General features: G+C 49.7%; 1 protein-coding gene across 3 annotated transcripts in view; it reads right to left on the bottom strand.

Annotated features, from left to right (window-relative positions):
• GPAT2 (glycerol-3-phosphate acyltransferase 2, mitochondrial) overlaps nt 1-22114 on the bottom strand; it is a 1306638-nt gene that overhangs the window by 132046 nt on the left and 1152478 nt on the right. For all 3 annotated transcript variants that reach the window (XM_078667014.1, XM_078667016.1, XM_078667015.1), the window contains 2 exons: nt 17687-17764; nt 16739-16870 (listed from right to left, as the gene is read on the bottom strand). In XM_078667014.1, the coding sequence (XP_078523140.1) occupies nt 16739-16870; nt 17687-17764 (210 nt within the window). The remainder of the gene's footprint in view (nt 1-16738; nt 16871-17686; nt 17765-22114) is intronic.

The raw sequence follows: 22114 nt of genomic DNA, 5'->3' as shown, positions 1-22114 counted from the left end.
CCGCCAATTCTGCCACATTTCCAGCGTGTATGGGTACATGTCCCCTGGAAAAGATCAGAAGTTTTAGCGCTCAAGCAGACACTACCTGATCCCCGTAAAAACCCGACTGGGTATTATAAGGAGTTATCGCAGACTGCAAATTCATGCATAATGAATTTAGCAGATGTAGACATGTTGTTTGGGAATGTTGTCCCACATCCTTTATGGAGTCAAATTCGTCATACGGACCATGACCAAGAACTAGGTGATTCATGGGCTAATATTACCGCTATAGATGCTAGACAAATTGGTGGTTCTAAACCTGAGCCGTTAATAGCCGAACTTCCCGGTAGAATTATCACGTACATGAAAACATTAATGCCTGAGTTACGGGTAAACTGGGACAAGCTCTCTGCGTGCAAGTAGAAGAAGGATGAGAATGTGTCTGACTTTTTCACGAGATTTGAGGAGACTTTCACCGATCATAGTGGTCAAGATATGGCTACCGAGGGTGGTCAAAGATTGTTTGTAGACAAATTCGTACATAATTTGCTTCCTGAACTGTGTACTAAACTAAAAGATTCAGAGAGTGCTTGGGCTGTCTCTACGTCAGCGCAGATTTTAGCTACAGCCCAGTACTATGAAAATAGGCGCAAAGACGAGCTAGATAAGGTAGATAAAAAGACTAAAGATTTGAAAACTAAGGTTCTTCTCCAGCAGGCCTATCCGCCTCGCACGGCTAGTCAGCCCAATTATCAACCACAACAGCAGTATTCGAGAAACGCGCAAGGAAACGAGTTTTCCCATCAGCGTCTTCCGTATGGCCCGAATCAATGTGCGTATTGCAAGGAAGAGGGTCATTTTAAAGGTAATTGTCCGGCTCTTGCGCGACGTTTAAACGGTGTTTCAGGTATAAGGGGTAGAGGTGTTCAAAATGTTCATAAGGGTAGGGGCCGTGGAAATTTCTCCCAGAACACAGCTTCTTTTCCGCCTCAGAATTCCATGAACAGCTTTGACCAACAGAATAATGCATCGTCTAGGTCAGCTCAGTACTATGCTGACGACTATTACACCGAACACGAAAATGAGGGTAATGATTGCTAGGACAGCCATGGACAAAGAGAGGGAGTCGTTTCAGTTCCAGTAGATCAGAATGGACCTTATGTCGAGGTGATTGCCTCAGGAGTGTCAGAGCCATTTCTGCTGGATACTGGTGCTACAAAAAGTTCTATTATGCACTCAAAACTTCCTGGCGCACCTTTGTCTGGCGAAATGAATGTCTGAGTAGGTTTCTCTGGCGCCCCTGTTAGAAACCCGATCTCTAGTCCCATGTCCCTTTCTGTTGGCCCATGCGAATTAGAAGCACCCCTCATTTTGACAACAGGTTGCGGTGAAAATTTGTTAGGTTTGGATTTACTAAAGAGGTTGTATGCGACTTTGTACTGTTCTCCCTTGGGAGTACAGCTTACTTTAGGTAAGAAAGTCGTTTCTCCAATGTATGTGTCAAAAGAAAATATTGCAACTGAATTGTCGTGTCTTCCTGATGTACTCTGGGCTAATGGTTCTAATGATGTAGGTCGTTTGGAGATAGCACCGTATGTCATAACATTGAAAGCCAACGTTAGGTTGCCACGTATTCCCCAATATAAAATTTCTAGCGAATGTGAAAAGGCGTTATTGACGATTGTTTATGACCTGATTGATAAAGACGTCTTTGAAGAAACAACAGGAAATGTTTGTAACAGTCCAGGTTTACTGGTCTTAAAGCGTACCGATCCTTCACAGCCCCCTGTGTACAGGTTCGTGATCGACCTCAGAGAAGTGAACAAGGTAGTTATCCCACAGTTTCCAGTTGTCCCCGACATTACTGCCTTGTTGACGATGGTTCCAGCTTCAGCAAATTGGTTCTCGGTGATCGACCTGAAGAACGCTTTCTTCAGCATCCCGATTGCTGAGGAGAGTAGAGATATTTTTGGATTCAATTTAGGAGGACGAAGCTTCCGCTTCAAGTGCGCTCCTCAAGGCTACTGCGAAAGCCCATCAATATTCAGTCAGGCCCTGAAAACACAACTGGACACAATTGTTCTACCAGATGGGTCAACTCTGATTCAGTATGTAGATGATCTGCTGATCGCTGCAGACACTGAAGAAATTTGCAAACAAGCTACGCTGTCATTATTGCATCACTTATGTGACATGAAGCACAAAGTCTCTCTCTCCAAACTACAATTTTGTCGACAAGAAGTTACCTACCTAGGTCACATCTTGTCGAAGGAGGGAAGGAGACTGACACCAGAAAGAATACAGGCAATAGCAGAGCTGAGTGCCCCAAGGACACAGAGAGAGGTTCGAGCCTTCTTGGGCATTACATCGTACTGTAGACAATGGATACCGAATTTCTCACTACTAGCCAAACCCTTGCTGGCACTACTCTGTAAAGACACGCCCAATCCTATGCCTTGGTCTGAAGATTGTCAGACGAGTTTCCACGAGTTGCGTGATGCATTGTGTTCGGCTCCTGTGTTGGGAAACCCCAACTACAGTAAGCCTTTTACATTATACGTCCATGAGAAAGAAGGTTGTGCATTATCAGTCCTAACACAACACTTTGGGGACAAACAGCGCCCATGTGCGTATTTTTCGGCAACTCTAGACCCTGTGGCTAAAGCCCTACCAAGTTGTCTGAGGGCTACCGCCGCAGCAGCTGTCTGCATTCGACAGTCTGCTGGATTAGTCATGAATAATACTCTGATCGTTATGGTCCCGCATGCAGTAGACATTTTGCTAAACAGGACGAGGACACAACATCTTACTAGCGCTCGACTATCCAGTTACAAACTTACACTGTTAGCAAGTCACATCCACATAAAGAGGTGTGATACACTCAACCCCGCTACGCTACTACCCATCCCGACAGAAACAGACGAGATTGATAAACATGACTGCTGCTTTAGGACAGAAGAAGAGACAAAAGGGAGAGTAGACTTACAGGACACTCCCCTTCCTGAATGCAATGATACTTTATGGGTTGATGGTTCATGTTTCAAGTTGCCAAATGGTGATACGACTGCAGCCTATGCCGTAACAACATTACACACCATTATAGAGACCGCGCGCATTTCCCACAATTCTGCACAAGCTGCAGAGCTAATTGCACTTACAAGAGCATGTGTGTTGGCGAAAGGAAAGCGAGTGAATGTGTACACTGACAGCCAATACGCCTTTGGTGTGGCTCACAGTTTTGGGAGATTGTGGCGTGAACGTGGGTTCCTGACGTCACATGGTGCAAAGATACAGCATGGTCAGCTAGTTAATGAGCTCCTCGAGTCACTGACCTTGCCACTACAAGTTGCCATTGTGAAATGCAGTGCACACAAAAAGATTCAAGACGATGTTGGCCGCGGGAATGCATTTGCAGACGAGGTTGCGAAAGAGACTGCAAGGAACACAATGAGACGGATGTATGTTGTAGGTCCCGCTAGATGGATTACTGATGTGGGAATGTGTGAGGACACCATCGAAAGCGTGAAATCTATACAAGCCGAGGCAACTGAGAAAGAGGTGAATGAATGGAGAGAAAGTAAGGGTAGGTTAGATGCGAATGGTTGTTGGGTCGAATTGTCAGAACACCAGCGATGGCTATTACCTAACGCCTATGTACTTGCAGTAGTAACAATGGCTCATGGATTTGCGCACATCAGTTCGAAAGGAATATGTAAGCTATTGGCCCCAGTATGGCAGAATAGCAATATCCCAAAATATGCACAGAACGTGGTCAGAAAATGTATGGTGTGTTTGAAGCATAATCCCGGTAAGGGAACCCCAACTCCAGCTGGTCATTTTGCGCCTCCAACGTATCCGTTCGAGGTTTTGCAGCTCGATTTCATCCACATGGAGAGGTGCAACAATCTGAAGTATGTGCTCGTTGTTGTTTGCGCTTTTTCAAGGTGGGTGGAAGCATACCCCCTTAAGGACAATACCGCCTTGTCAACTGCCAAAACCCTTGTCAAAGAATTCTTCCCTAGATTCGGCATGCCTAGAATGATCTGGAGTGATAATGGAAGTGAATTCATAGGACGTGTGATGAGGAGAGTGTGTGAGTGTCTAGGCATACGCCAAAAGTTCCACGCTGCAAACCACCCCCAATCAGCTGGATTAGTGGAGTGCTACAATGGCACATTGAAACTCAAACTAGCCACGGTCCAAGCCAGCACAGGTCTTAAATGGCCTGACGCCTTGCCTCTAGCACTCCTGTCGACCAGAATGACCGTCCATTCTAGATTAGGACTTAGCCCCCATGAAATAGTGTTTGGCCGCCCAGCCAACGTCTGGGGCGTGCCAAGGCCAAAGAAAGTCAGCGAAATAGAACACCCCGTACTGCTTGACTATTTGTGCGAATTGACAACTAAATTGCGTGTTTTACACCAACAGGTTCACAGTTCCTCTCCGCCAGCCTCTGATGATCCAGGTCACTCCATCGAACCCGGCACTTGGGTTCTGGTGCGGAATTTTCGGCGCACAAACAACGAACAACCCAGGTGGACCGGACCATACCTTGTGCTTCTTTCCACGAGATCAGCCGTTCGGGTGGAAGGAAAGAAAAGTTGGATACACGGGACCCACTGCAAACGGGTCCCTCTGCCCCTTCCATACGACCGGTGGGTCAACGAAGGAATTGCCGACTCCGAGACAGAATCCATACCTCGCTTCATCCCTTTCAGCGATGCACGTTTAAAAGAAACTGGTACCGAAAAGGAGAGTGATCATATTTTACAAGGACTTGTGCCACCGTCAATGCAGTTGGACACTTCAGAACCTAAGACATTGTTTGAAGACCACACCGTACCTGGGAAACAACAATATAATCTAAGGTCAAGACAAAGAGACTAATAAAAAGCAAATTAATGTGATTTCCCTTCCCCCAAGAACTATTTTTGATTTTTCAGCTCTCTCACTCTCAGGGAACTTGCTCATTTTTGATTTTCGAACCGCCATCCAGTTCTGCTGCTAGGGTCGCGGTTGAAGTCTGGGGAGTGCAGCTGGGGACGTTTAGGTCAACGGTTCTGGTTGGTCCAAGGGAGTTACCCCGGACTGAACAGAGTGCACTCCCTGGCAGAATCAATCTACCACCGCGGGCAGCAACTAGAGGATGGAGTTTCCTAGGGTAAAGAGACCTACCAGATTCACGAACTTTGAAAGACAACTATGCACTGTACTGGCCAAAAGAAGGTTTTTGATAACATGTATTTTAATGTTGTGTAGCATAACGATGTTTTTGACTGGTTATACTCTATTCGTATTCCAAGTTACTTTTTCAAATGACACCCGGCCACCACCTCCTCCTACTATCTCTCCACACTACTTTCACCCTCTACCTGAACACGAGTCTGCCAGAAGACTCGAATTTGTAAACAACTCATTTATTCAACTCCTACACCAACACCAGTCCATAATGAACACATCGAACTGTTGGATATGTGGACTCATGCCACACACAACGGATAAGGGTATCCCATACTTCATCCTGCCATTCAGTTATTATGGTTCTCTGTGGGCTTTTCAGACCATGTTCCTGTCCGCCCTAGAACCATACCCAACCCGTTCCATTGAAAGCGATTCCAACAACAAGGCACTAGTGGCAGGGATAAGAAATATGAGTAGGGAGTTCGACACATATCAAACGATCCCCAAAGATGAACTCACTCCATACAGTCGTTGGAACATAACTAAGAATGGGATTTCCCTGAGTAAGGGACAGACAGCAAAGAAATCCCGCACAGTTTGGATAGTGCCCCACAAAGGTCGCTTATGTCTACAAGGTATTGGCAGGGATCGAAAAGCACAATTAGGAAAGAGCATATGCACGGAAACATATGTATTCGCTTCCCGAACTTCCCCCCTATTCTTAGCAGCCAAAGGCACGTATTTCGTCTGCCACGACCAAGCCTATACATGGTTGCCCCCTGACTTCTCAGGCACGTGTTTCATCTCATTTCTGCTGCCTCCCACCTACACGGCCAGAGCAGATTACCATCGGACAAGGACAGCTAGAGGTGTCGTGAGTAAAGACGACACCGCGGGTCAGGAATTTGCAGACTTCGCAAATAGTTTTCTGCCATTTTGGGGGCCTATGGTGAACAGCAGGAATATTCGCCAGTTGTCGAGGATAGTTGAATCCGCCGTGATTACAACGGCCGGAGCCCTTGACAACTTGACAACCGAGCTTCAGTCGGATCGACTTATGACCCTTCAGAACCGAGTTGCCCTAGATATCATACTCGCCGATCGTGGTGGTGTATGCAGAGTGATCCAATCTAGTTGCTGTATTTTCATCCCTGATAATGCACCGACAGTGTACCAGGCCATCTCCAAACTACACGAAATATCTGGTTCCCTTCACGTGGAAAAAGGAGATTGGTCCCTTCTAGGGTGGTTCTGGGGCCTGATCACTGCCTGGGGATGGAAAACACTGATCTTCGTTGGGATGATCTTAGCGCTTCTGTTTATGTTCTGCCTGTGTGTACAGTGCGCTCCTGCACTATGTGGCCTCTGTGCTACCCCATGTGTAAGGAAGCCTGTGTCAAGGGACGAACTGAGCAACAGAATGATGCTACAGCAACATCTCCACGAATTCATTAATACAGATTTGGACTCAGATTAACATGAGTTATTGCCTTATATGAGGGCAAAAGAAGGGTCTGTGGTTCTGAAATTCTGGACCCTGCTGTTATCCCGGTATCGAGATACAACACTCGTGCCAAAATATCAACGTACCATGACGAATTTGGTGTTGACGGACCGGTAATGATTAGGACATCATCCCTATACATTTGCATCATGATTGAGGGATGCAAACACCCCTAAATCGTAGTTTCCGTCCCCGACCCCTTAGACTCCATTTTGTAAACGACATCCATCTTGTATCTTGCCCTCATGATAAGTCAATGGAGTAAGGTCGAGCTTGATCTAAAAGGACACGTCCACCTCTCCCTGACTCCCCCCTGACCTGTCCCAACTGACTCCCTTGCCTCCAGCCAAACCTGTTTGGGCAGCTCCTCGCCCAGTGGCCGAATACGATAGCATCAATGCATAAGGAGTAGTTTCTGTTCTGTAACTCCAGTTCTGTAGTAGGGGTATCTCTGTTATAGTCATAATCTAGTGAATAGTCCCGCCCATGTGCGTGGACCCCGGCAATCAAAAATAATCTCTTAAGTTGTCAAAAAATTGCAGAACTGCAAAGACACTTAAGAGAAAATTTAAAGACAAATAATGCAGCCTATATCCACAGGCTACACTGTCCAGTACTTCAACTAGAAATTCCACCAAAAATCCACAAACAGCAAAGCCTGTCCAGATTTCCCTTGCTTTTACTGCAAAACCCCTCAGAAATGATAGAGAGGAAGGCCTGGACAGACAAGCCCCATAGGCTGCCATTATGTGGCTTAAACAGGATACTGTGCCTTTAAGGAAACCTTCTAGAACCTTCTCCCAGTATCCCAGAATGCATAGCAGGTCCCACTGACTTCAGTTCTTTTTGAAGGCGTAAAACGCCAGACCTGTAGCATTAAGTACATGAACAATTCTCCACCGGGGAGGAGGGCGGGCGCTTATGACTATAACAGAGATACCCCTACTACAGAACTGGAGTTACAGAACAGAAACTACTCCTTCTGTAGTAGGGGATCTCTGTGTATAGTCATAATCTAGTGAATAGAATGGCAAGCCCATCCCCACACCAAAGCGGCGGTGGAGAAAAAACATGATGCCACTACTGTGCGAACAAATTCCGCAGCGAAGCCTGCCCAACCTGAGCGTCTGCCCTGGCATCAGAGTCCAGGCAGTAATGCTTAGCAAAGGTATGAACCGACTTCCAAGTGGCGGCCTTGCAGATTTCTGCAATCGGCACATTACGGAGCAAGGCTGTCGTGGCAGCTTTGCCCCTGGTGGAATGAGCCTTAGGCTTACCTCCTAAGGTCTTATTAGCTTTTTGGTAAGACAATTGAATGCAGGACACAATCCACCTAGAAATGGACTGCTTAGAGGTAGCAAGACCCGTCCTGACTGATCCATAATTGACAAACAATTGGTCTGACCTACGAATATCTTTGGTCTTATCCAGATAAAATTTCAACACCCTCCTAACATCCAGGGAATGCAAAGAACGTTCCGCCGGAGAGGAAGGATTCTGAAAAAACGTAGGTAAAGTTATGGTCTGGTTGACATGAAAATCAGAAATAACCTTGGGAAGAAATTTAGGGTGAGTACGCATCACAACCTTAGCAGCATGAAATACAGTATAAGGTTCAGTACAACACAACGCCTGAATTTCACTCACCCTGCGGGCCGATGTAATGGCCACGAGGAACGCCGCCTTCCAGGACAGGTGCTGCAACGAAGCCTTGTGAACGGGTTCAAAAGGCTCCTTCATCAATCTGGACAGCACCACATTCAATTCCCAGGAAGGCGAGGGAAGCCTGACAGGAGGGAACACCTTCTTCAATCCTTCCAGAAAGTCTTTGATCACAGGGATCTGGAAAAAAGAAGTCTGTGAAGGGCATTTCCTGTAGGCAGTCAATGCAGCAAGATGAACCCTAATGGAATGGACATTAAGGCCAGACTGCGCCAAATGTAAAAGGTAAGGAAGGATGACATCTTCCTTGCAGGTTGTAGGGTCATGGTTCCTAGACTGGCACCAGATACAAAACCTCTTCCACTTGTAAGCATATGAAGTCCTAGTGGAAGGTCTCTTAGACTCCTTCAGTATGTCCATGCAATCTTCGGGCAGATTCAGATGTCCATACTGCACTATCTCAGGAGCCATGCCGCCAAACTCAAAGACGAGAGGCTGGGGTGTAACATCCGCCCCCCGAACTTCGTGAGAAGGTCCGGCCTGCACGGCAACCGAATGTGAGGAAGGAGAGAACGGTGAAGCAGGTCCGTGAACCACCACTGCCTGGGCCACTCCGGGGCAATGAGAATCATCCGAGCCCTGGACCGGGCCAGCTTGATGAGTACCGCCGGAATCAGGGGAATGGGTGGAAAAGCGTACAGAAAGCTGTTCGACCAGCTGATCCATAGCGCATTCCCCAGCGACCCCGGCTGGTAGTACCTGGAGGCGAAGTCTCGGCATTTGCTGTTTTCGGCGGTGGCGAACAGATCTACGTCTGGAGTTCCCCACCTTGCGAAGACTTCTCCCAGTACTTCGTCGTTTATGACCCATTCGTGGTTTTCCTGAATGAGTCTGCTGAGTTCGTCCGCCTGAACATTCTGCACACCTGGCAGATGGGTAGCCGTGATCGTCAGTCCTCTGGCCAGGAGCCAGTGCCAGATCGCCTGCGCCTCCTGTGACAGAGTGCGGGATCTCGAGCCCCCCTGCTTGTTGAGGTAGTACATCGTGGTAGTGTTGTCCGTTTGCACAAGCAGGGAGCTGGTCTGGAAGGACGGAAGAAAGGCCTTCAGCGCCAAGTGAACAGCTCTGAGTTCCAGGAAGTTGATGTGATACGTGGCCTCCACTGGTGACCACGTTCCCTGAATCTGTAGAGTCCCGGAGTGCGCTCCCCATCCCAGGAGAGAAGCATCCGTCACGACAGTCTGCGTGGGAATGTCCTTGTGAAAAGGAACCCCTCTGAGGAGATTCTCCGCTGAACACCACCACTTCAGAGACTGAAGAGCATGCAGAGACAGTCGTATCCTGTCGTCCCAGGATCCTGTCCTCTGATCCCACTGGTCCTCCAAGCACTCCTGCAGCGGTCTCATGTGCAGTCGTGCGTGCGGCGTCAGGAAGATACAAGAGGCCATCGAACCCAGTAGAGAAGACACCGTCCTCACTGTTGTAGATGGAGTCGACATAAGAGCCTGAGCCTTCCGAAGGAGAGATAATCGTCGCTCTTCCGAAGGAGACACGCTTGCTGACAGCGTATCGATGGAGGCTCCCAAGTACTGTATGCATTGGACCGGAGTCGGGACCGACTTGGCCATGTTGATGTGCAACCCCAGCTTGTCCAAGAGAACGCACGTCTTCTGGAAGTGTGCTCGCGCTTCCGAGAAGGAGGATGCCTTGATCAACCAATCGTCCAGGTACGGGTAGACAAACACCTTGTTCTTCCGCAGGTGCGCCGCCACCACCGCCATGCACTTCGAGAATGTTCTCGGCGCAGACTTCAGTCCGAATGGGAGTACTGTGTACTGATAATGATTGGTGCCGACTTGGAACCGCAGGAACTTCCTGTGTTTGCGCGCAATGGGCACATGGAAGTATGCATCCTGTAGGTCTATGGCACAGAGCCAGTCCCCTTGTTGCAACTGAGGATAAATCTGATGCAACGACAGCATGCGAAACTTTTCCCTGCGAATCCACTTGTTTGCCTGTCGCAAGTCCAGAATGGGCCTGAACTCGTTCTTGTCCTTCTTGCGAACCAGGAAGAACCGGGAGTACAGGCCTCTTCCCCTCTGGGACAGAGGCACGTCTTCTATCACCCTTTTCCTTAACAGGGTATCGGCCTCCACCTGGAGCTCGAGCAGCTGAAACCGCGAGCTGACCGGAGGAATCGATGGAGGCGGGCTGGTGAACCGAAGACTGTATCCATTGCAAACAATATTCAGCACCCACTTGTCCTGAGTAATTTTTCTCCACTCTGCCGGAAAAAATTGGATGCTTCCCCCTACCGGAGTGGGTAACGGATCCGGGGGAAGTAAGTTCCTAGGGCCTAGACCCAGCCTGGCCCTTGGGCGTTGGAGCCGACTGCTGGCCTCCCCTGCCCCTCTGGCGTTTCTGGAACGGCTTACGGAACTGTTGTTGCTGTTGCGAATGTCCCGAAGCCTGGCCACGTCCACGGCCTTGTCCACCGGACCGCCGTTGGAATGAGCGGTAGGGCTTCTTCGTCTCCTTAGGCTTCTCGAGGCCCACCGCCGTGAGCGTCTCGGCCTCCGCCTTCATGCGGGCCATCTCGTCGTCCGCATGCTGTCCAAAAAGAGACTTGCCGGAGAACGGCAGGTTGGCCACCCTCTGCTGTGCGTCCGGTTTCAGGGACGTAAGACGGAGCCAGGCGTGGCGCCTCTGGTTGACCCCATGGCAAAACCCATGAGCAGCCAACAGGGAAGAGTCCGCTGCCGCACTGATGATCTGGTTGGCCACCAGCATCCCTTCACTCAGCACTTCCTGAAAATCCTCACGCTGTTCACGAGGCAAGTGCTCCGCAAACCGCTCAAGGGAGTCCCAGGGGGCGCGGGCGTACCGACCCAGCAGAGCCGTGGCACTCGCAGCCTTCATGGAGGTGGCGGCAGTTCCACAGACCTTCCTCCCTGCCGAATCCATCCACCTGGACTCCTTATCCGGGGGAACCGTGGATGACGGAGCGGAGGCATGTTGTTTGCGTGCCGCCGTCACAATGACGGAGTCCGGAGGTGGTTCCGCTCTCAGAAAAGCCGGGTCCGAATCCGGGGCCCGGTACTTCCTCAGCAACCTAGATGGTGCCGCCTTTGTCACCGCTGGGGTGAGGAAAAGGTCCATAGCTGGTTCCTCCAGGCCCGGTACCAGAGGAAGGAGAGGGCGAGACGAGTGTTTTTGGTGCAACGTCTCAAAGATCACGGACGTCTTCGGCGTGGGCACTGTCAGGGGAATGCCCAGCTTCGCAGCGCCCCTCAAGAGGACATCCTGGAACGCCACCAGGTCATCAATTGGGGACACCCTCGTATCCGGTGATCCCGACAGGGTAGGAGAACGATCCCTGGAGCCAGAGGATCCCGTGCGGGAGCGAGACTCGCGCCTCCTATGGCGGCGTCTCGACCGCGAGGACGATCTGTGCCGCGACCTGTCCCGTCTCCCAGAGCGAGAGCGAGAGCGAGACCTGCCAGTCCGTGGCCTCCCCACCGGTTTCCGTGGTGGAGTCTTCCTCGGAGCCTCCTTGGGAGCAGGTTTCGGGGTCCCCTTAGGAGGTACAGGCAAAAACGGCAGCGAAGTGGACCTCGGAGGAGGAACCTCCGGCTGCGGTGCCGGCCCACGCGGAGGGACCGGTGGCGGCGGGTCGTCCGCTGGAAGTGGAGGCAGCGTCGGCGGGTCCTCTTGAGGCAGAGGAGGAGGAGGAGTGACCGCCTTCGGAACAGGTGTATGCGTCGACCGAGGCCGAGAAGGAGTGTACACCGCAGAGTACACCGTGCCCTGTGATCCTTTAGGCGAAGAGGGCTGAGAGCCCGCCCCTTCAGCCGGAGACCGCTTCCTCTTGCGTCCCCCGCTGGAAGCAGTGTGACTCCTGGGACTAGAATCCCTCTTGCGACGCTTTGGAGAGCCTGACCGACTCCTAGACGTCGACCTCCGTCTGCTCGACGTCGAGCGTCGCTTTTCCGGCGTCAAAGGGCGCTTCCTTGACTCCGGTGTCGAACGCCGCCTCCGCGACGTCGACCTCTTCTTCCTCGGCGTCGAACGCCGATCCCTCGACGTCGAGCGCCGATCCCTCGACGTCGACCTCTTTCTTCTCGACGTCGACCTCTTTCTTCTCGACGTCGACCTCTCTCTCCTCGACGTCGCGCGCCTCCTCGACGTCGAACGGTCCTTCCCCGACGACGAGCGTCGCCGACGTCGTCTGGATGTTCTCGACGTCGAGGATCCCCTCGACGTCGACCGGCGGTGTCGCCTCGACGGCGAGCGCCGATGTCTACGACGTCGATATGAAGCCCTCGACGTCGACGCCGAAGACGACGTCGACGGCGGCTTCGTCCGCGGTGGCTTCGACGTCGAGTCGTCCCGATGTCTCGACCCGGAGCCCCGGGGAGCACACCGCCGTCATCCCTCTCGACGTCGTCGTCGAAGCTATCGACGTCGACGGAGACCGGGATCGCTTGCTGGGCTTCCTGCCTCTGGGGAGCCCCCCAGAGGCCTCAGCAGAGGCAGAGGGAACCTTCCCTGACTGCCCAGACCCACCTGCAGCCTGCAGGCGCCTCTCCTCAAGGCCAGACAGCCTGATCTTCGCCCTTTCCTTCAGAGTGCGAGTTGTAAACTGCTGGCAGATGACACACTCCTCAGGGACATGATCTTCAGGGAGGCAGACGATGCAGACATCATGGGGATCACCTCTGGCCTTCTTCCTCTCACATGCTGGACACTTCACAAAGAGTCCAGGCATTTTAGAGCCCTAAAACACCTGAAGCAGCACACAGAAGAGAAGAGAAAGCCAAGAAAGTAAACTGCAACACTTTTAGAATACAAAAGTGCCAAAACATGCAATAACCCCTTGCAACAAGGGAGAGCTCAATGCCAGGGTCCTGTAAGCAGGAGCCGGAAAAAAGAACTGAAGTCAGTGGGACCTGCTATGCATTCTGGGATACTGGGAGAAGGTTCTAGAAGGTTTCCTTAAAGGCACAGTATCCTGTTTAAGCCACATAATGGCAGCCTATGGGGCTTGTCTGTCCAGGCCTTCCTCTCTATCATTTCTGAGGGGTTTTGCAGTAAAAGCAAGGGAAATCTGGACAGGCTTTGCTGTTTGTGGATTTTTGGTGGAATTTCTAGTTGAAGTACTGGACAGTGTAGCCTGTGGATATAGGCTGCATTATTTGTCTTTAAATTTTCTCTTAAGTGTCTTTGCAGTTCTGCAATTTTTTGACAACTTAAGAGATTATTTTTGATTGCCGGGGTCCACGCACATGGGCGGGACTATTCACTAGATTATGACTATACACAGAGATCCCCTACTACAGAACATACCATAAACCATTCACCGCGTACAGATCATGTTTTCTACACACACACACACACCTGTCCGCGTTCCTTGTTTATGGCCAGTTTTATGACTAGGAGGTGCCCTTCTTTATTGGGGTTTCATCGATATCTGATGGGAGTTCCGGGACTGGCTGGGTAATCTATCACGAACGGGACGTCCAAACTATGGGCTTGCCTACATGACTTCGCTCTTTGTATTGTTGTAGAAATATGTGTACAGCCATATCATAAACTCAAGAATTCTTGCTTGCAGCTATTATTTCTGTATATAAGGAGGCTTGTTCTGTAAAAAGGAACAGTCTCCTGAGAACACACGATCCGCGTTGTCGTGCTTCTAGGACACATGTTACTTGGTAGCTGCCAATAAAACTTGATCTCTGACTGCGACTAGAAGACTCCGTGTTTCTGTGGTCCGGAACAAGGGAGAACTCAGAGGTCTTCGGGTGTTATTCCCTGGCACCACCGGGTTCTTAAAAACCCGGCACCTCAACTGGGAGGTCCATGTGTCGACGCGCCCTTTGATTTGGCGGCAGCGGGTGTTTCCCAATCACCCTGTGATATATATATTTATATATCTCAGTGGCAGTCACCACTAGGTGGGTATAGCTAGGACCACAACATTAATTTTTTGGTTTGCCTATAACTTCAGTGTCATTTAACGAATCTTTCACCAACAACTTTCCACAAATGTCTCAGCCATCTCAGCTTCTTCCTGGAACATTTTGTGATGATCCATCAAACATTCAAATACAGTCTCATTATATGGTCACATTAAACACGGTCACCTAATCTAATTCACTGGAAACGCACACAATGTAATCACATTCAGATTATACCCTTTTTTGATATGCATGCAATGTATAAGTATTATGAGATATATGGATGTATATATTAAAACAGAGTGTATTGCTTCCTGATTTAGAAAACGGCTCCCTGATGAAGAGCATATACGGCTCGAAATCCATTGGAGCAGGGAATATTGAACGTTATGAAAATTAATAACGTCTCAAGAAAGAAAATGTGGAATTATTAAGAAAGCTTGTGTATATAAATGAAGAGTGCAATAATAATAAACAATCTTTCAAAGGACATAAACATCGTTGAATTGAATGTATTTATTCACTGATACCCTCCCAGGAGGTACAAAGGGAGAGTGCGCAACAGGGGGATGTTGTGTAGAATAACATTGGATTGGGATGCTGGCCCAAGTAATTATCAGTGTGGCTGAGATTAATCCAAGTATTTCATCCATCACTTTTTGATATGCTTCCTTGTGAAAGGATGCTGTAAATCAAAAGTGAAATCCGCCAGTGGCCCGTGATGCATACATGATGCAGTGCGAGGCAAAAGAAATGAATGACACAAAAACAGACTAATGAATGAAGTCTGGAATAGAACACCTTGTTACACACATAACTGTAAAAAAATCAAAAGGTCTTGGCTAACCCCAGACTTACAAAAGCCAATTGATTTACCGTTGGCTGACAGCCTCTTGCCTTTGCTAATGCTTTTTGTAACATTTTTGTAAAAACTTTCTTACAGACAGACAGAGGCTTGCACAGCCAGACAGGCTTGCAGATATAGAGAGGCAGACACTTGCAGAGACAGGTAGGGAATCTTGCCCAGACAGACATCCTTGCACAAACAGAGAGGTTTGAACAGTCAGAAAGAGAGGCTTGAACAGACAGAGGTTTGCACAGGCAGGCAGCGAGAATTGCACAGTCAGTCTTGTACAGAGAGACTTAGACAGTCCGAGAAGGTTGCACAGACAGACAAGCCTGCACAGACAGACAAGCCCCCACTGACAGAGGCTTGCACAGACAGAGTGCGAGGCTTGCACAGATCAACAAAATAAGGCTTGGACAGACAGAGGCTTGCACAGAAATACAGACAAAGGCTTACACAGACAGACAGAGGTTTGCACAAACAAAATGGCAATTGCAAAGATAGAGTTGTTAAGCTAGATAGACTGACAAAGTTGAGAAGATAAATGATCAGACGGAGTTGAAAAGATAGATGGAAAGAGTTGCAAAGGTAGACGGAAAGAGTTGCAAAAGTTGACGGAAAGAGTTGCACAGATAGACAGATAGGACAAGAAACTGGAATAAGTGGCAGAGTTACAATTGGTAATATAATAGTTAAATGTCTATACAAGCAAGACATACAGGAGTACCCAAAGCACACAGAAAGCCATGAACAGGATCAACACACTAAACTAGTTTACTAATATAACGACATACAAGAGCACTGAAAGCAAGCTAAAAAGCCATACAAAAAGGACATATGTACTAAGTTGGTTTATAAATATAATCATAGCCCTCAATTAAAACATATGCCAGAATAACATAAAGTAGTGCAGATGGAAATGCACGTCATTGAGTGCATACTAAAAAATGACAACTTCATGAAAACAGTTTCAAATGGAATTTGGTGTGCTGAAAAATAGAAACTGTCAGAAAATAAAAACAAAGGCCACTCCAAAAGGATTTTACAACGCCATTAGCAGGAGACAGAACTGATAAAGCTGGAATGTGCCCTGTGCTCCACACAGAATAAAGTACAAACAAGAACACTGGCACTGGAAAAAAACGACCTACGGTGTGGATGTGTACCTTGTGACAGAGCAGAATGCAGTCACTCAGAGTGAAATTACCCAGTGGCTGAAGTGGGCTGAACCTCTGCCTCGTACTGTATGCTGTAGTGGGAAAAGCTAAATGTGAATGGCACACCAACAGACCAATGGATAAAGACAGCTGGCTGAAAGCACCTTTAAATAAGTATATTATACATATTTATATTTGTTTCAATCAAAAAGTCTTGGCTAACACCACACCTAAGAGGAAAAAGAATGGCACAAGGTTGAAGGTTGGACTAGGTAATGTAATACAGGACTCCTGTCTGCTGCCAAGCTGAAGAACAATGCGCAGAGTTAAGGCAGAATAGAGATGCAGAGGAAAACAGCATCGTCTGCAATGTGAAATAGTTTGGCTTTACATAGTGAGGCCATGTAATGGTTCAGAGTGGGATTAGGATTAACAAAGTCCTTACCTTAAAGCGACGTTTCCCAAACTCTTCATCATAGTCACTGTCTGAGTCACTGAAATCATCCATTGCCTTCCAAAGCAGCTTCTCGGGGAAACGCCTCCTGCCAGTGTCACATGCAGGCATCTGACTAGGAACCTAAAGGAATTCAAGGTAAACGGTTAGGAAGGGGCCAAAAGGAAGATGTGAAAGGAAAGAGCTATGTGAAAGTTTGAGGCACAGATCAACGTAGTAATAAAGTTCATGAGAAGTAAAACAACAGAGTGCAGAAGAGAGAAAGAGTCCTGGGACATAATAAACAAGAAAGAGAGTACTTTCAATAATAATGAGGACCAAGGAAAGAAGTAGGGCCGTGGGAGTCTTGGACTTCTTCCACATTGTGTGAACCTTGAATCAGTATCAACTTTGGGACAGACTAGCTAAGCCTGCTGACTCTGTACTCACAAAAGAAAAAAGTTCTATTCAATAGCCTGTCCCCCACAAGTATGGGACCTCCGCCATTCATGTCCACTTCGGTATCCAATTCCCACTTGTGCCACCAAGACCCACATTTTTCACTGAGACACCCCTCAATGACCTCAAGCCAAAGTAACTAGAAGACCCCAACTTCTCTCAGCAGCAATTCTCCCTAACCAATGTTTACTACTCACAATAATGTCTACCTCAGAGTTTTCAGCTAGTGATGCAAACCTGTAACAAATGCCCTTCCCCCACTAACACCCACTTCTGCCACACATTAAGCATCATTACCCACATCTCTCCTCAATGTCAACCATTCTCAAGGGCGGCCACCCCAGCTGCTAATGTCTAACTCAGTTACGTGTAACGTCCCCACTCACGTATGCTCAGCTCTCCAATCAATGCATGCCTATGCCATGCCAGCTTCTATAACCAGCTCTGCCACCAATAGCCAACTCAGACACTTGCATAACTAACCCTTGGAGCTACACTTACCTCTTCAGCCAGTAGAAGGCCACCGTGGATCAGCTTGTCTAGCACATCTTGGCAATAACAGTAAGATGAAAAGCAGGGCTAGAAGAAAGTGCAAGAGATTCATGGGAACTACTGTACACAACAAAGTCCACTGTGACAACAAATCAGCAAAGAAGAGCAAAATGGGAATAGCGGCAGAAAGGGCAGAGTAAGACAAGTGAGAAGACAAAGTAAGACAAACAAAAACATGACAAGTGAAAGACAGGTACTATAGGTGAGGAAGAAAAGTCCAACATGAAGAGAAAGAACTGTGGGCAGTGTAGCAAAGCCTAGGAAGGTGGCACAACATAGCAGGCAAGAAGAAAGAGGCAGGGATGAAGAATATGGCACAAAGAGAGATATTAACTACAAATGGAAGTGTACAGATCCTGTCACATTTTACAAGGTGCACTACTCTTGCCCATACAGTGCAAATCTACCTGGATGAAGTTCCTTCACATATTTACAACATTTTAACCATTAATCAATGTAAATACATTGTAAACATATGCTCACTTCTATTTACAATCACAGAGGAACATATACATACGAACTTCTCATATATCGCCTGTTATACAATATTTTTTATTTTCCTCTAAACATTATACATTTGACATTAGGTTTTTCTTCCTTCTATGTTCCCAATGCATTTCGGGAATCCCTTTGTCAGGGGAACTCTACAATAAGCACAAGTTACTACTTGTGTAACGATATATCTGTAAGAGACATTAGTTAGTGATAGATTCCTTACCTTAGAATATCCCCAGGCGTCAGACTGGATCCGGAAATTTTTGCGTAGCAGTACCCTTGCGCGTCGGTAGGCGTCGTCTGCGGCTCCGCGTCCGTCGTCGTGGGCCCCGTGATGATGTCGTCGGAGTACTTAGACGCCGCCTCCGCGTGCTGACGTCAGTTCTTAGACACAGCTTTTCCACGCCAGAAGCGCTGAGCCATGTTAAAAACCAACACTGGTGCCATTGAAACTAGGGCCCTGAAAGGGGATGACCTTAACCCTAGATATCGGTTCGCAGAACGGGGAGGATGGGTGGGTCGGTAAGGAATCTATCACTAACTAATGTCTCTTACAGATATATCGTTACACAAGTAGTAACTTGTGCATCTGAAAGAGACACGTTAGTGATAGATTCTTTACCTTAGAATAGATACCCCAGCAATACCAACCCCGGTGGTGGGTCTGCGAACCAATAATCACACCAGAAAGTCCTGGAGGACAGAACGGCCAAAGAAGCCATCCCTCCGGACTTGACTGTCCAGGCAATAGTGTCTTGCAAACGTGTGCAGCGAGGCCCACGTAGCTGCCTGGCAAATGTCCTGCAAGGGCACTCCCCGGCCCAGGGCAGTTATAGTCGCCGTGGCCCGAGTGGAATGAGCCCGTAATCCAACAGGGGGCTCCTTTTTGGCCAAGGAGTAACATGCCTGGATACACAAGATGATCCACCGAGAGATGGTCCGCTTGTGCACCGCCTTTCCCTTCCCACGTAACCAACAAAGAGTTGGTCATCCACCCGGAACTGGCGTGTGCGATCCAGATAGAAAGAGAGCGCACGTTTTGTGTCCAGACGGTGGAGCCGCTCTTCCTCTTTAGAGGGATGCGGTGGCGGAAAGAAGGTAAGCAAGGTGATAGACTGCCCGATGTGGAAGGCCGTGACAACCTTGGGCAGGAAAGATGGCCTAGTCGGCAACACAACCTTGTCCGGATGGACACAAAGGAAAGGGGGTTTAGACGAAAGCGCCTGGAGCTCACTCACTCTCCTGGCAGAGGTGATGGCAACCAGGAAAGCAGTCTTCAGAGTAAGAAGGCGGAGAGGACAGTTGTGAAGTGGCTCAAAGGGAGCGCACATCAGAAATGTAAGAACAAGGTTCAAGTCCCACTGAGGCATCACAAACGGAACAGGAGGGAACGTGTGTGTGATGCCCTTCAAAAACCTATTTACAATTGGGGACTTGAACAAAGAAGGTTGATCAGGCAGCCTAAGAAAGGCTGAAAGGGCAGAAAGGTAGCCCTTGACAGTGCCCAGAGCAGAGCCCTGCTGGGCAAGAGAAAGGAGGAAGAGAAGAACCTCAGAAAGAGGGGCAGAAAGTGGATCCACAGCCTTTGCTGTGCACCATGCCACAAACTTATTCCACCTGCAGGCGTATACCGATTTTGTGGAGGGACGCCTGGCTGCCAGAATGACATTACAGACTTCAGGAGGCAAGTCAAATGGCCTCAACTGTCGCCGCTCAATCTCCAAGCATGGAGGTGGAGACTGGACAGGTTTGGGTGGAGGACCGTCCCCTGCTGCTGCGACAGAAGGTCCTCCTGAAGAGGCAGACGAACCGGGGGATCGACTGACATACTGAGTAGCTCGGTATACCAGTACCTTCGTGCCCAGTCCAGAGCCACAAGGATGACTTGTGCCCGGTTGCGCTTGATCTTCCTCAGCACTCTGGGCAGAAGTGGTATAGGCGGAAAGGCGTACAACAGACCGCAACTCCACTCGCGACAAAAAGCGTCGCCGAGCGAGTGCCGCCTTAGAAATTCCAACGTGTAGAACTGATGACATTGCGCGTTCTCTTCGGTGGCGAATAGATCTAACCAAGGCTCTCCCCACTGCTGAAAGAGGCCTTGCGCCATGTCCGAGTTCAGACGCCATTCGTGATCCATCATGCACCGACGGCTGAGTTTGTCCACCCTGGCGTTCAGAGAACCTGCCAGGTGTTGAACCACCAGGGTCACGCTCTGATGTTCCAGCCACTGCCAGAGGCGCAGAGCCTCCTGGCAAAGGGTCCACGACCCCACCCCGCCCTGTTTGTTGCAGTACCACATGGCGGTCGTGTTGTCCGTGAACACCTGCACTACACTCCCCCGGACAGAGGGGATGAATGCCTTCAGTGCTAGACGAATCGCCCGCAGCTCCAAAAGGTTGATATGGAGCCGGGACTCTGCCGGAGACCAGAGGCCTCTGATCTCCGCCTCTCCCATGTGGCCTCCCCAGCCCTGGAGGGACGCGTCCGACACAACTACGTGCTCCGGTTGGGGAAGGGAGAGGGATCTGCCGCTGACCCAATCGCGGTCCGTGAGCCACCACTGCAGCTGTCTCGCAGTGCCCTCCGAGATCAGGACATGGTCGGAAAGGTTGCCCTGATGCTGAGCCCACTGAAACTTCAGGTCCCACTGCAAAGCCTGCATCCGCCACCGGGCGTGATGCACCAGAAGGATGCAGGAGGCCATCAGCCCCAGAAGCAGCAGCGTCAACCTGACCGAGACCCGGGATAAAGGCTGAAAGAGTGGAATCAGAGCCTGAATATCCAGAACCCGCTGCTCGGGAGGATAAACCCGAAACTGCGCCGAGTCAAGAACCGCTCCGATGAAGAGGAGCTTCTGAGAGGGGCACAGGTGTGACTTCGGCACATTGATGGAGAACCCCAGCTGGTGCAGGAGGTCTGCCGTCGTCTGGAGGTGGCTGACGACCGTCTGGGGCGAGCCCGCCTTCAATAACCAGTCGTCGAGGTAGGGGGAAGACTGAAACCCCTAACCTGCGCAGATGAGCTGCGACCACCGCCATCACCTTTGTGAACACCCGTGGGGCGCTGGTAAGGCCGAAGGGGAGCACGGTAAACTGAAAGTGCTTGTGGCCAACCGTGAACCGCAGGTAGCGCTGGTGGGCCGGCAGGACGGGGATGTGGAAATAAGCGTCCTGCAAGTCCAACGCTACCATCCAGTCTTCTGGGTCCAGGGCAGCTAGGACCTGAGCCAGTGTCAGAATTTTGAACTTCTCCTTCCGGAGGAAGCCGTTGACGTTCCGTAGGTCCAAGATAGGGCGGAGGCCCCCTTTGCCCTTCTTGGGTACCAGAAAGTAGTGGGAGTAACAACCACACCCTACTTCTGGCCCAGGAACGCGCTTGATGGCCCCCTTGGCCAAGAGGGCCGTAACTTCCTCCTGCAGAAGCCGCAAATGATCCCTCGATACGCGGTGCTACTGTGGTGGCATGGCTGGAGGGGTCGTCTCAAAGGGGAGGGAGTAGCCCCTTCGGACAATTTGCAGCACCCACCTGTCCGAAGTGACAGTGTGCCAGTGGAGGAGGTGATGGCGAACCCTGCCACCCACTGGCGACACATGGGCCTGAAATCATGGACTAGGAGGGCTTTGAGGCGGATGCCGCGGGGGAAGGTGTGGACTGACCTCGCCGTTGTCCCCGACCGCCGCCACGGCGTTGGATATTACCCTGCGCCGCGTGGCTGGCAGCACGTGTGGGTACACCCCTTCCGTTGCCACAAAAGGAGTGAAAGGCAGCCGATTGCTGGCACGGGGCTCTGCTCAGTGAGTCGGTGGTATCCAGTCCACACCGAATTGTCAGGGTTTGAGACCCGGACCATGGCGCCTACCTAGAGTTGGGAAACTACAAGTC

The sequence above is a fragment of the Lissotriton helveticus genome, chromosome 11, assembly GCF_964261635.1.
Source record: "Lissotriton helveticus chromosome 11, aLisHel1.1, whole genome shotgun sequence".
NCBI lineage: Eukaryota > Metazoa > Chordata > Amphibia > Caudata > Salamandridae > Lissotriton > Lissotriton helveticus.
The sequence above is the reverse complement of the archived record's forward strand: the minus strand, read 5'-3'. Positions and strand labels throughout refer to the sequence as shown.